Source organism: Lathamus discolor, chromosome 6, assembly GCF_037157495.1.
Source record: "Lathamus discolor isolate bLatDis1 chromosome 6, bLatDis1.hap1, whole genome shotgun sequence".
Lineage (NCBI taxonomy): Eukaryota > Metazoa > Chordata > Aves > Psittaciformes > Psittacidae > Lathamus > Lathamus discolor.
The window spans coordinates 50,452,274-50,465,888 of record NC_088889.1 but is presented as its reverse complement, the minus strand read 5'-3'; the positions used below and the strand labels follow the sequence as shown (position 1 = coordinate 50,465,888).

General features: G+C 47.1%; 1 protein-coding gene across 1 annotated transcript in view; it reads left to right on the top strand.

The window, feature by feature from the left end:
- The window catches only part of LOC136017988 (osteocalcin 2-like), a 71,309-nt gene that overhangs the window by 52,471 nt on the left and 5,223 nt on the right, over positions 1-13,615 (top strand). The window contains exons 3-11 of the mRNA XM_065686800.1: positions 5,085-7,862; positions 8,268-8,417; positions 8,506-8,670; positions 9,145-9,265; positions 9,901-9,980; positions 10,732-10,744; positions 11,277-11,356; positions 12,327-12,339; positions 12,906-12,985. Of these exons, the coding sequence (XP_065542872.1) occupies positions 8,662-8,670; positions 9,145-9,265; positions 9,901-9,980; positions 10,732-10,744; positions 11,277-11,356; positions 12,327-12,339; positions 12,906-12,985 (396 nt within the window). The 5' untranslated portion in view covers positions 5,085-7,862; positions 8,268-8,417; positions 8,506-8,661. The remainder of the gene's footprint in view (positions 1-5,084; positions 7,863-8,267; positions 8,418-8,505; positions 8,671-9,144; positions 9,266-9,900; positions 9,981-10,731; positions 10,745-11,276; positions 11,357-12,326; positions 12,340-12,905; positions 12,986-13,615) is intronic.

The window sequence follows — 13,615 nt, the reverse complement described above, 5'->3', positions numbered from 1 at the left end:
AATCTCTCTAGAAGCTAGCAGTCGGTCAGAAATCCTTGGAGTATGAGCAAAAACCCAGCACAACTGTGAACTAGCCTTTCTCCTTTGCAAACCCTCACGAGATGTCTTTGTGACAGAAGTGGTAAGAGATCTGGGGTGATGTTCTTTCCTTGCTGCAATGAGTTCAGGTAGGAATGACCCATCCCTCCACTGGAAGCATACGACAGCCTTTCTGGGGAGGGTTTTGTGCATCCTTGTGTGCTTTCATGAGCGCTGCAGAGACGAGGGACGCATGAAAATGATTCCTAAAGAAAATGCTACGGCTTTGTTCTCTCTTAGGGTCAACGCAAGCGCCGTGGAGGACCACATAATTCCAGGCTACCTCGGAAACGAGTCAGGCTGATGGCTTCCACCTCAGCAAGGGCTTCAGAAGCAGAGCCAATAGAGCTCGGGGAAAGTGGTAAGCTTCCTTTGCCACTCGGTCAGATGCTAAACTGCTTCTGGAGGCTTGGGGTCCCCCTTGACCTGTGTTTTTGCCGGTTGCTAGGCCCCTTCTGGGGGGTGAAGGGAAACCTTGGATTTTACCAAGAGTCTAGTATGGCTTCTACAAACAACAAGGGTACTGACAACTGACTGAGTTGGGTCCCGAGGCGAGACCTGTTCTGCATCGGGCTAGACGGGTTGTGCAATGAAGGTGCTCAAGTGCTACTCAGATGTCTGAAGGCCTGGTGTGATGAGCTGGGAGTCACTGCAGAGAGTGGCAAACTAAGCTGGGGAATGGCCAAGTTTTAGAGAGGTAATCAAGACCTTGTCATTAGTGGCGCCCCGTCCCTCAAGGGAACATTTATGGCAAGGGACTGTGAATCCTCTAGAATTCCTTTTTTATTCTGTGTGATCCACATTGTCCTACATTACAAGCATAACCTGTTGTAGGAGGGGCCGCCGCAGGCCCCAGCCCGACCTGGCGAGCAGCCTCCGAGCGTGTGGTCCTGCCGCCGGCGCCTCAGGGCTGGCCCTTTACGCTTCAGAGGGTTTTTGGCTGATCAGTAGCTTTGGAAAGCAGGCTGTAAGGTGCATGTTGGTGTAGCCTGTCTCTTGAAAGTGCATGTGTTTCTGTATTAATCTTACTTATCTACTGTGATTATCCACTACTGGGTATGTCAACGCAGTCCCTTACATGATAACAGCTAGTTTAGAAGGAATCTATCAATTTGTATGCTCTTTCATGTCTCTAGTAGATTAATGCACTTGCTGTGCATGTTTGCTGCTTGGTTTCTTGTTTTTGTATATCTATACGGCTATAAAAATGTATGTATACGTGCATGTGTGGTCTTAGGGAGAAATCCCAGACTACATGGCTCTTAACATGTCGGTACAGACATCTCTATTTTTTGTTTTAATGGCAAATTCCCTTCTGGATTTATAAACCCATCTGCCAGCAAACAGACTTTGGATATCTGCCATTGGAATTCTAATTGGCACATCCATGCAACCTGCAGTCTTCTAAGGATAGTCTCCTGGCACTCGTTTTTCCAAGGCAATGGGAGTAATTTGCAAGCAAACTTTCAAGCTTCAATGGTGAAAAACATTGAAGCTGAAGATCTGATAATGTATTTGAAATGTCTGGCTGCATACCTGGGTTTACAGGGTTGGGTAATGTACCTGGTTTTAAATGTAGTAGCTTTTTCAGTGAGTGACTGGAAAAGAGAAAACGTTGTAGGGACATTAAGGAACTGAGATGTTTGTTTAAAGCAGTGCATGCTGGAAATACCCAAAACTTTGCTTGAAGAAACCATGAAGAACTGATTAGTTTGTGTAGTGTCTTGCTTCTCTATTTTTTTAAGGGCCTAGATGCAACTTTTCCCCATGAAGTTTGTAGTATACAATTCTGCTGATGTCTTCCCATGCTCTGACAGTGTTAACTGAGCACGTGTTCTATGCGTCATTATACGCGCTGGAACATGGTTTTATAACCTGAAAGCGCCATAAAGCAGGTCCAGCGTGAGTCTGTGCCATCGTATCTGTAGTGTAAAATTACGGGGGACCTGGATGTAGGAGGAATGAACATCTTTTGTTCCACTGCATACCCACAAACCAGGTGTATTGCAGTGGCTGCTTGGTGCTGGCTGACGTGCATGTTCTGAGTGGTGCTGGGCTCATGGCTCAGCAGTGGTACCCGTGGCCGGGTGTCACGCACACGCATTTCCTTGCAGCCCTCGTCTCTGTGGAGATTTCACACACTGGCTGCATGCGTGTGGTGAACAGCTCAGATTCATCTGCTCCGACTTGTTTCTGTTCTTATTGCTGGACGTGGCATATAGGTGAACACATACAGGTGTGTTCAGGCAGTGCTAATGTCAGTTTTAGGTTTATCCTTGCCCTTCAATTGCTGATTTGCGTTTTAAACAGACTTGTAATATCAAGAGCTATTGCCCACTAGGAAAGCCAAAGGGAAAGCAGTCAATTCACCGGCACTTGCATGCAGATCCTCAGCTGGTGTGCAATCGCTACTGCTATGGTTCTTTTTATAGCCTCCATCCCTGGCAGTGTTCAAGGCCAGGTGGGTGAGGTCTTTGAGCAACCTGGTCTAGCGCAAGGTGTCCCTGCCTGCGGGACAGGGGTTGGAACTGGATGAGCTTTAAGGCCCCTTCCAACCCAAAGCATCCTGTGATTCTATGGAATGCGCTCCCTGTAGTGATGTTTATCCGTGGGGTTGGGCTAAGGGTACAATTTCGTTGTACTTTGGAGCGCTGCGTTATGATGGGATGGACCCGCTGGTCACGAGACTCATCCTGTCTGTGCTCTCAGTGCTGTCGTCACTTTTGTTCCTCGGGAGCCATCTGGTGGCAACGGGTAACAATGGCGCGTTTGGACCTGGAGAGCCAACCGTTAGCAGAAATGGCTTCCTACGGCTTCCGTCATTTCCATTCCCTATTCCTTCCTTCCTTCCGGTATCCTCCTTCTCCTCCAGGGTAATTACAGCAGTATCTGACAAGTTTAGAGATTTGGAATAGCCTTTGAATACCCCTGAAACCAACCTGGCTGTATTGCTGGGAGCTAGCACGTTGTTGAGTATGGTTCAGATGTTGCTTAGGGTTAAACAGCTTACTGTGGCTGCTCCAACCCGTGTGAGGAGCACTGTGCCTTGAAGGAGAGAGACTCAGACTCCAGTGGCAGGCACTGTGGCTACTCACATTCTGGCAACAGGGATTTTGGTTACATCAACGCCTGCGACATGCACTAAGGCCACTCAAGCCCCCGTGGCAAGCACTGTGGCCACTCAAACCCCAGAGACAAGCATTGCAGCTATTCCAGTCTCCATGACAAGCACTGTAGCTACTCAAACTCTGATGACCAGTTCCACAGCTACTCAAGCTCCACCAACAGGCACCACAGCTGCTTTCATCCAAGTAACAAACGCTGCAGCTACTCAAATGCCACCAGGAGCTGCGCTGACGTGACAGGAGGTGGTAGTCAAGATGTCACATTTCCAGCCACCAGGCCTCTCCACTGTGGCCCGGCCAGTGAAGCTGGAACAGTGCTGAGGTGCTATAAGCCAGCTGTCTTGTTTCACCCAGAGGTGGGTTAAACTCCCAGAGAGTCCGTCGTGTCTGTTCGTGTCTCCTGTGCATGCGTCGTGTCTCCTCTGCATGTTCCCAGGCCAAAAGTCAAAACACAGCGCTGCACCAGCTACCAAGAAGGAGAAAAACGACTGCTACTGCTGAACCCAGGGCAGTATTCCAAAGGGTTTCCCGTCCCACTCTTCTGCCTCAGATAAACTGTAACCAGCCGCTGGGCTTGTGTCAGGCTTGTATCTCATACAGGCTTAGTCCTTCTGTGACTGTTTCTTTGAAGTTCCTCTCTGATCTGCTACGTATCAAAAGCCTCAGCTGCTTTCATGTCCAGTGTCAAGCTGAGGCTCCACTGCAGTTTATTAAGCTTCCTGAAGGGAAAGTGTCAGGACAATTTGGTATGATGGTCAGGACCAGCGATTTCTGACCCATAATGGTTTATTTGCTAACTCTGACAGAACAAGTATGTGACCCGTCACAGAGACGTTTACCCCTTTTAAAAGAGAAAACCTCACTTCTGTGGCAAGGAAGGAAAAATCCTATAAAATCCTAAACTCTAAAACATCTAAGAAAGAGTCCTGTTGATGGAAACAATAGATGGTAACAGGGTTCTATGCGTTTATTTTCATTACAGCTTGTGGTTTTCAGCTGACAATTGCTCTGAAGAGGCGCAGTAGGTAGATTTCTCTGGGAAGGGGTAAATGGAAACTTTCCTCCTGTAGCCTAAGCCGGCTGCAGCTACTAAAATCTGGCACCTGTATGTATCTGTGGTCAAATGCTACAGAAGAAAGGGTCTGCCTGTCCACAGCAAGTTGCTTCACTGTGCTGAATATGGTATGACCTTGGAAAACAGCATCTGTGGTAGGAGAGTGTAACCCAAATCAGTGCCTGGAGCATCTATGATGAAACACAGGCCTACTGAGAAGCTAGTATTTTTCTGTTTGTTGCTTTCTTTCTGACCTTTAGGAAATACCATATGAGGAGAAATTAAAGGGTGATGTGCTAGGGTAGGGAAAGGACCCTCAGATACTTCGACCTGACTGATCCGTTGTGTCAGGCCAAGGAAGAGAAGTGAGCAGCAAGAACAGCTTCTTTGCCATCTCCATCCACCTGCTCTGGGCTCCTCAGGCTCTGGCCAGCAACAGCCTAAATATTTTTCAAAACTGTTGGGGTAACTTGGGAAATGAGCGTCATTGTCTGGGTTGAGAAGCGCCAGCAGGCCTGTCCTTTTATCGGTGGGCTGCCTGGAGAACAGAGCACCCAAAGCCAGCGATGTTTTCCCCTGTCTCTGCTATGGTGCTGGCAAGGGTTATGGCTGGCAGGGCTCTATGCTGGTTGAACTGTTGTGTAGTCATTCGCACACTCACAGCTGTTTCTGACTGCAGAAGGTGCTCCCTGCATTTCAAACAGCTCTCTTCTAAGCAGCACGGAATTCACCCTGCTGAGGTGGTGCTGTGGATGGGGATGACATTGCCACTACGCACGTGTAGCGGTACTATTAACTACGCTCCTTTTTTCTTGTTTGCTCCACAGATCCTATGTGTGAAGCAGCTCCCCCGCTGGCTGAACCGCCTGGCCTACTTCAGCTCATGCGTCCCCCTCCTCCAGGGCTGCCTCCTCAAGGAGTGGCTGACCCCAGCAGCCCTGCAGAACCATGTCAGCCTCATCCTCCACAAGGAGGATCAGGGGACACAGCAGATGAGGAGCCCCTCAGCCACATGATGAACCTGCAGACATAGCCGGGTCTAGACTGTGCCCACTCTGCCCTCAAAAAACCTCTCTCCCCCTTTCCCTTGTAGTATTTCTTTCTACGTCTGCTGCCCTCTCGTCGGCTGAATCCCAAAGCAGCCGCAGAACTTCTGCTGTACCGAGTGTCCCCAGTGTAATGCTTCAAGTTCGGTGCGACTGCTTGGCTGTTCTCTTTAGTTGTTACAGTGACACCTGATGGTTTTAGCCTTGTTGACAGAATTTGAAAGTAAATAGTTGTATTGCCCTGGATTTAGGAAGTGGGGGCTTTAAAGGATGGTCGGTAGCAATAGTGGCTCAGCAGCTTGTTGAGAGAGAAGTTTAATGTCCCTTTGTGCTGAGGGTCGTCCGGCTTTCTTGAAATGTGCATCTTTGAAGGAGAAGTCTGAGACATGTTCCTGGAGAGAGCATTCCTCTCTTGAAGCAAGGCAGGAACACACAAGTTTATGCACTGTTATCCAGACAGCTGGTTTTGCTTTTTTCTCCACAGGACTGAGTCATAAATGTCTGCTTTAAACCTGTTACAGCTAAAATCTGCAAGCTGGGATGTGGAATCCCCGATGAGCAATACAAAGAAATCAATCCATATAGGAGAGATAATTAAAACCAGTATCCTGTGATCCACGTCTGCATCTATGAGAAGCTCCAAAATTAAGCTGAGACACCTTTTGGCAGCTGGTGGCTCCAGAAAACCGTGATGTGCACCGTTCTGCGCTCTGGGGCAGCACAGTTGTAGAATGCGCTTAGTAGGCGTTGGTACCTAAGGTGTCTTTGCTTGCCTGTCTGAGGGATCTGTGGGAAGCCTTCAATGAAAGCAGCTCTTGTAACGAGCTGTCTCAGGTTGTGTTTTGAAGATTGCAACCCAAAAGTAGATCATTTTGGTTTCTTATGAGGAATTTTAGGGATGTTTCTGGATGGAGTCACGCAGAGAGAGCTTTGTTCCATGAAGGCTTGCTGAAGAAATGCAGTTCCTTCCCACCCTGATTTGGAATCGCTTTGGTTCAGCGCCATTATCTGGAATATGCAGCTTCTGCCTTGTGGCAGTCTGGGAACTGCTAGAAAGTTACACAGGTTTAGTTACTGCATGCTCCTGTGGGTAATACAAACCCCAGGCAAGGACTGCAGGAGTCCTAGGGTGGTGCGGTGACAAGGAGCTGGCACTTGTGTCCCGAAAAGCAGAGAATTGATGGAGCAACTGTAGAGATTGCTTACAGCGATAGCTGCGTGAAGAGAAGCAGCCCGGTGTTAATGCTGTCAAGGTGCTTTAAGGGCCATAGCAACTGCTTGCTCCCGGTAGCTTACAGAGAAAAAGATGAAGAAAAGAAAAAGGCCAGTTTTCCTTCAGTGCTCCAGTGCAAGAGGGACGAGAAGCAGCGGATTTAGTGGGTTACCTCTGGGGATGAAGGGTGGTCACGTCCCTGTACTTCTTTCACAGCGTGCTCGCCATAGCCTAAAATGACTTTGCACAACTCCCTCTGTGTAAGTGTCACTATGTAGGTAGTGTTGCCGTAAATGGATCTAACTGAAATTCTAATACCCCAGCCTAGAGACTGTTTCACAAGAAAGTGTTTGTCTTTCGTGTACCCTGTGAAGTGCCGCAAATTTTATGCAACACAAAAGGAATTTTAAGTCTCAGGCCATGCAAAAAACCTAAACTGCATTACAGGCTTTCTTTTGTTAGGGGGGGAAGGGCTGGAAGGAGCCTCAATATATTGGAGTTCCAGTGATGCTTCACACTGTCAAGAAATGACAGAGAATGTAAAGATTTTTTTTCACTGTGTAAGTGTATCTCTTCTGGTTGTATATAGTTCATTTTTCCTGTATTTAATGGTATGCGTGTCTGTCTGTCCTGTCTCCTTGCGGCTCTGCTGGTAGGCAAACAGTTCTTTTACCAGCTGGAAAGAAAACTGTTGATTTGATCAACTGGAAGCTTTGGTTCTTTTAATCCCACTGTGTTATAGAATGAGGGCGGGGGAAAATGTGCATGCCAAACTTTGGGTGACTTTGTCCAGCGTATCTTGTACGGGGAAAAGGAGGGAGGTGGTGCCTGGAGCAGTATCTAGAACATGTCCGAGTTGGTCGTTTCCAGATGAAATGCATGAGGGGGTCTGCTGGAAATCTGACTTCTGTAACTGGTCGTAGAAAGAGTGGTTTGTGGTGGACCTGGGCAGCTGCTGTGTGAGTAAATGTACTCTTCTGACCGATGGCGCCGCTAATTGAGCTCCTTGAGCGGGTATGTTTTCTAGTGATCCCTGATGGGAGCAGACTGAAGCCTTTCTGCATGTTGCGGTTGCACTGTTGTTGTTCCCTGCCCGCGGTGCCCTAGCTGGGGCTGTTCTGGGAAGAAGCTTCGCTTCGTAAAGGCAAGAGGCTGCCCGTTCTGCAGTTTCCCGGCGGGTGCCCGCAAAGAGAACTCGAGAGAAGCCGCGCGGCCGGACAGTGTTACGGAATGTTACAGTTGCCAGGACACCGCCGGGTGGCGCTGCTGATGCAGGTGGCTGCGTGTCCGTTGCCGGCTGTCTCTGGTGGGCAGCAGCCTCTGCGCGTTGGTGGTGCACGTCCCAGGTGAGAACATCAGGCGGTTGGCTCACATTTGCCAGAAAGGCTCTGGAGTAATGAGGGATGGAAGCGTAGATGATTTGCTTCCAATATTTCCTGACACGGGGAGCAGGAATCTTAAAACTGTGAGAAACTAGTAAGGTTTCTACAGGGCAAGGGTGGGAGGTGTTGGGTTTGGCTCATCCTTGCCAAGCTGTGGGGTTCAGAGTTCAAGGGGAGGCCTCGCTAGTGCTGAAAACAGCGGGACAATCCCCTCCCTTGCTGTGTTGGATGCAGCCCAGGGCGCAGGTTACCCCCTTGGCTGCCAGGGCACGCTGCTGACTCCTGTTGAGCCCGCTGTCAACCAGCACCCCCAGATCCCTTTCTGCAAGGGCCATCTCCAGCTGCTGCTCTCCCCATTTATGCTTCTAGATGATGTTTTTCTGTGTCCGTTGGTGTCCTTGCCAGGTCTTCCCTAAAGCGCCCGCAACTCTGCTTTGGAGAAGAATTACTGGAAGGTGCCAGCTCCAGAAATCTGGCATTGGGCGTTATTTCATCCCCTCCAGCTTTGGACAGGAAGTGGTGAGTCAGGAATGGAAACCTTGGAGAGGGCCGTATTGAAGAGGCCAAGCATTGCGGATAGGTAATGTTCTCTCTTCTCCTCTTGTAGGTTTGGAAGAACACTGCTCTCGGGCAGTGAGTGATCTGCACTTTTGAACAGGGTGCTACCTGGAGGAGTAAAAGGAAGCGATAGTTATTGCTTCCCTGCACTTCCTTTTTGTACCTGAACCTCTTCCTTTCTCTGAGTTTTTGACTGAGAAAGACCATGAGCTCAGTAAGTATTTTACTGCTGAGTGCAGTGCTGGTTCTTAAAATTAGTTGTTTCTGGTAACCTCCAGAAATGCTTTGAAAGAGTTTGTAGTAAAGGCACAGGAGCACAGGCCTATGAAAACTTCATGTAACTGCATGCTCTGTGATACTTCAGTATTTAAATCTCTCTAGAAGCTAGCAGTCGGTCAGAAATCCTTGGAGTATGAGCAAAAACCCAGCACAACTGTGAACTAGCCTTTTTCCTTTGCAAACCCTCACGAGATGTCTTTGTGACAGAAGTGGTAAGAGATCTGGGGTGATGTTCTTTCCTTGCTGCGATGAGTTCAGGTAGGAATGACCCATCCCTCCACTGGAAGCATACGACAGCCTTTCTGGGGAGGGTTTTGTGCATCCTTGTGTGCTTTCATGAGCGCTGCAGAGACGAGGGACGCATGAAAATGATTCCTAAAGAAAATGCTACGGCTTTGTTCTCTCTTAGGGTCAACGCAAGCGCCGTGGAGGACCACATAATTCCAGGCTACCTCGGAAACGAGTCAGGCTGATGGCTTCCACCTCAGCAAGGGCTTCAGAAGCAGAGCCAATAGAGCTCGGGGAAAGTGGTAAGCTTCCTTTGCCACTCGGTCAGATGCTAAACTGCTTCTGGAGGCTTGGGGTCCCCCTTGACCTGTGTTTTTGCCGGTTGCTAGGCCCCTTCTGGGGGGTGAAGGGAAACCTTGGATTTTACCAAGAGTCTAGTATGGCTTCTACAAACAACAAGGGTACTGACAACTGACTGAGTTGGGTCCTGAGGCGAGACCTGTTCTCCATCGGGCTAGACGGGTTGTGCAATGAAGGTGCTCAAGTGCTACTCAGATGTCTGAAGGCCTGGTGTGATGAGCTGGGAGTCACTGCAGAGAGTGGCAAACTAAGCTGGGGAATGGCCAAGTTTTAGAGAGGTAATCAAGACCTTGTCGTTAGTGGCGCCCCGTCCCTCAAGCGAACATTTATGGCAAGGGACTGTGAATCCTCTAGGATTCCTTTTTTATTCTGTGTGATCCACATTGTCCTACATTAGAAGCATAATCTGTTGCTGTGTGCCTACTGCCAAGTTTTGTCATTCTGTCACAGCAGAAGCGAATGGGGAGCTCAGCTGCTCTTCCTCTGGCATTGCAGCTTGCAGAAGACAGTTGTATAGTGGCAGGTAATTTTACTCCTCTGCAATCTCTGATCACGATTCTCACACTCTGTTTCTAAGCTCCTGAAGAACGAGAAGATCTCGCAGGCCCGTCTTCCAATCCCGCAGTCACTGATCTCACTCTGGATGATTCTGATGAGGTAAGGAGTGAATGGCACATTTACCTGAACCTGGTAGTCAAACAGGTTTTCTGTCTTGCTTCCTGACAGAATCCATCCTTAAGGAAAGATGTGAAGTTCAAAGTTGTCAGTGCACCTGTTTACCCAGCCTAGAGGTGATCGTATGCCTTTTTGCAGAGTAGACATGATGAGAAATGCATTTTGTGTATGACATTCTCTCAGGAGTAGACTCCTGGTTCACTGAGTGTTAGCCCAAGGCTCAGAGAAAATCTGGCATACTCATCATGGTGCTGCCATGGATGAACTCTGCTGATAAGTACTGAGCTTGAGGGATCTGGAAGACTGAATGCCAGGGCATTGAAGAATTCTATGGAATGTGTATTGGACCCATCTTTGAAGATCTGTACAGTAAAAGTAAATGGAGGTCCTGAATGCAGATGCAACATGTAGGGCTGATTCTGAATCAAAATGGGGAGTACTGCAAGTGAGAAGGAGGAGGAGCACGTTCTGGTGGTTCATAAGCTGCCTCCATTTCTGTCTCTTTGCAGCAGCGTGACCAAAACCAGAAGCAACCACTTGTTCTCAGAGCAGCAGCTAATTTACTCTTACTTCTGAGAGAATTCAGGAAAAGGAGAGAGGAATATCCTGTCCTTTTTAACATTTATTGTTGACATTGCTTAGCTGATGTGTTGTTTGTGCGTGACACCGGGTGGGCACACCAAAGTCTAATTGTGTTTTCTTTTCTCTCCCTTCCCATATGATCTGATGGAAGACTGATGCAGAAGGTGAGTTGACAACTTACAATTGATAATGGGATTCTCCTAAACTTAATCTTTTTTGGGGGGGCAGGTCTTTTCGCATGAACTCGAGCTGCATGGATTGAAGCTGCCTTTTCCAAAAGGCAGAGGACAGTACTTTAATCTGGGGACTGGATCCAGTCTGTGCTTGATAGTCACTCTCAGAGCTCCTAGAGACTATCTGAAAGCAAAGCTGTGCGAAGCCTGATTTTATTTTCCTAATTCACAAGTTCTGCAAACACAAAGCTGATATTAATTTAATCATCATCTTTACCACTGGAATATCTGAATATGAAATATTCCAGAAGATTATTTTTAGCACATGTTGCAGTGAGGAAAATAAAGACGTAGCTACAGACCCTACAGAATCCTGCATTTTAAGGAATGTTCCAGAGCTATATATTTTACACTCTTTCTAACTTAGGAAAATTCTGTCCCTCTGGCAGTGCGACTTGCAGAAGTGGCAGGCAGTTTTATTCCCCTGCAATCTCTGATTTTGATTCTCACATTTGTGTTTAAGCACCTGAAGAAGTAGATTCCTCCTCAAGTGAATCTTCTCTATCTGATATCCTTGCTCCCACTCGGGATGATTCTGATGAGGTAAGGAGTGAATGGCACACTTACCTAAACCTTGTAGTCAAATCTGATTGATTTCTGTTGAGCTTCCTGAAGGAAGGCACCGTTAAAGACGTATTTTACATTCAATGTTGAGTTGTCAGTGCACCACCTTAAGCAGTCCAGAAGTGATTATATGCCTCTACATAGAGCAGACATGATGATAAATGCATTTCAAGTGCAACATTCCTAAGGATGTGGACCCCCTTTTTCACAAAGTAAAGTAGTAAATACAGGGTCTGTATGACTCAGTCTCTATGACTACTCCTAAATGCCTTAAAAAGTCTTTTTTTTACATTTACTGCTCTTTTTGCTGCTAGAATAACATTTGATCCATTTGATACTGTAGTTTTTACCATCACTTTTATGATGCCACTGCTAGCTTGCAAAGCAGGAGCAGGCATCAGGAGTCACATGGGGAGGTACCACATCCGGGGCTTCTTGCCGAGCCATTGCAAAGGAAAGGCCTCAAACTTTACACAATAATCTGCACTGCCCAGGTTTAGTTCCACCAGGCACCGTTGCGGGCTTGTGTTTGTGGGCTGTTTTTCTTGATCATCTGTTGGTCTGATAGGATGTGTTTCTGGATATCACACCTGAATTGGCCTGTTTGAGGGAGAAGTGGGGAAAGAATCTCTTCCAGCCTAAATCCAATGAGGGGTTCTGAAGCTGGAGAGGCCGGAGGAGGCTGTTCTTCTGGGTCATGAGCTGCCTCCATTTCCACCCCTTTGCAGCAGCATGAGCAAAAGCAGAAGCAACCCCGTTTTCAGAGCAGCAGCTCATCTACTGCTGCTTTTCATATTCTTCTGCAAAACTGGGGAGTGATATCCTACCCTTCTAAGCTTTTCTGTTGAAATTGCTTTGCTGATGTGCTGTTTTTATGTGACACTGTGGGTGCACACCAAACCCTAATTGTAGTTTCTTTTCTCTCCCTTCCCATATGCATTGATACCAGTTGGAGAGTGAAGGTGAGTTGATGTTTTACAATTGATAATGGGATTGTGCTAAACTCATGTCCTGGGGGCTGTGTTTTCCGATGAATTTGGGCACCATGGATTGGAACTGCCTTTTCCAAAAGGCAAAGGACAGTGCGTAGTGATCGGGGGACTGGGGCCAATCTCTGCTTGATAGTCACTGTCAGAGCTTGTAAAGACTGTCTGAAACCAAACCGGCACTCAATACGTTTCCTTACTTTAGCAAATAGAGGATTTCTCTGACACTGAAGTTGATGATAATTTGATCATCTCTTACTGCTGGAATATCTGCTCTGAACATGAAATAGTCCAGACGATTCTTATGAATTTATTTTATTTTTTTTAGCATTTATTGCAATGAAGGAAATAGAGGAAAAGTAACAGACTTTTTAATATCCCACTTTCCAAGGATAGTTTCAAGGCTATATCTTTTATACAATATCTGATATACAGAAAGTCTGTCCTTCTGGCATTGCAACGTCAAGAAGTCAGTTATATAGTGGCAGGACATTTGAGTCCCCTGCAATCTCTGAATTTGATTCTCACATTCTGTGTTTAAGCGCCTGAAGAAGTAGATTCCTCCTCAAGTGAATCTTCTCTATCTGATATCCTTGCTCCCACTCGGGATGATTCTGATGAGGTAAGGAGTGAATGGCACACTTACCTAAACCTTGTAGTCAAATCTAATTGATTTCTGTTGTGCTTCCTGAGGGAATAAATCATTAAAGACGGATTTGACATTCAGTGTTGAGTTGTCAGTGCACCACCTTAAGCAGTCCAGAGGTGATCATGTGCCTCTACATAGAGCAGACATGATGATAAATGCATTTCAAGTACGACATTCCTAAGGATGTAGGAATTTTTAGGAATAGTGAAAAACCCTTTTTCACTAAGTAAATTTGTACATACAGGGTCTGTATGACTCAGTCTCTACGACTACTCCTAAATGCCTTTAAAAGTCTTTTCTTTACATTTACTGCTCTTTTTGCAGCTAGAATAACATTTGATCCATTTGATACTGTAGTTTTTACCATCACTTTTATGATGCCACTGCTAGCTTGCAAAGCAGGAGCAAGCAGCAGAAGTCACATGGGGAGGTACCACGTCCGGGGCTTCTTGCCGAGCCATTGCAAAGGAAAGGCCTCAAACTTTACACAATAATCTGCACTGCCCAGGTTTAGTTCCACCAGGCACCGTTGCGGGCTTGGGTTTGTGGGCTGTTTTTCTTGATCATCTGTTGGTCTGATAGGATGTGTTTCTGGATATCACA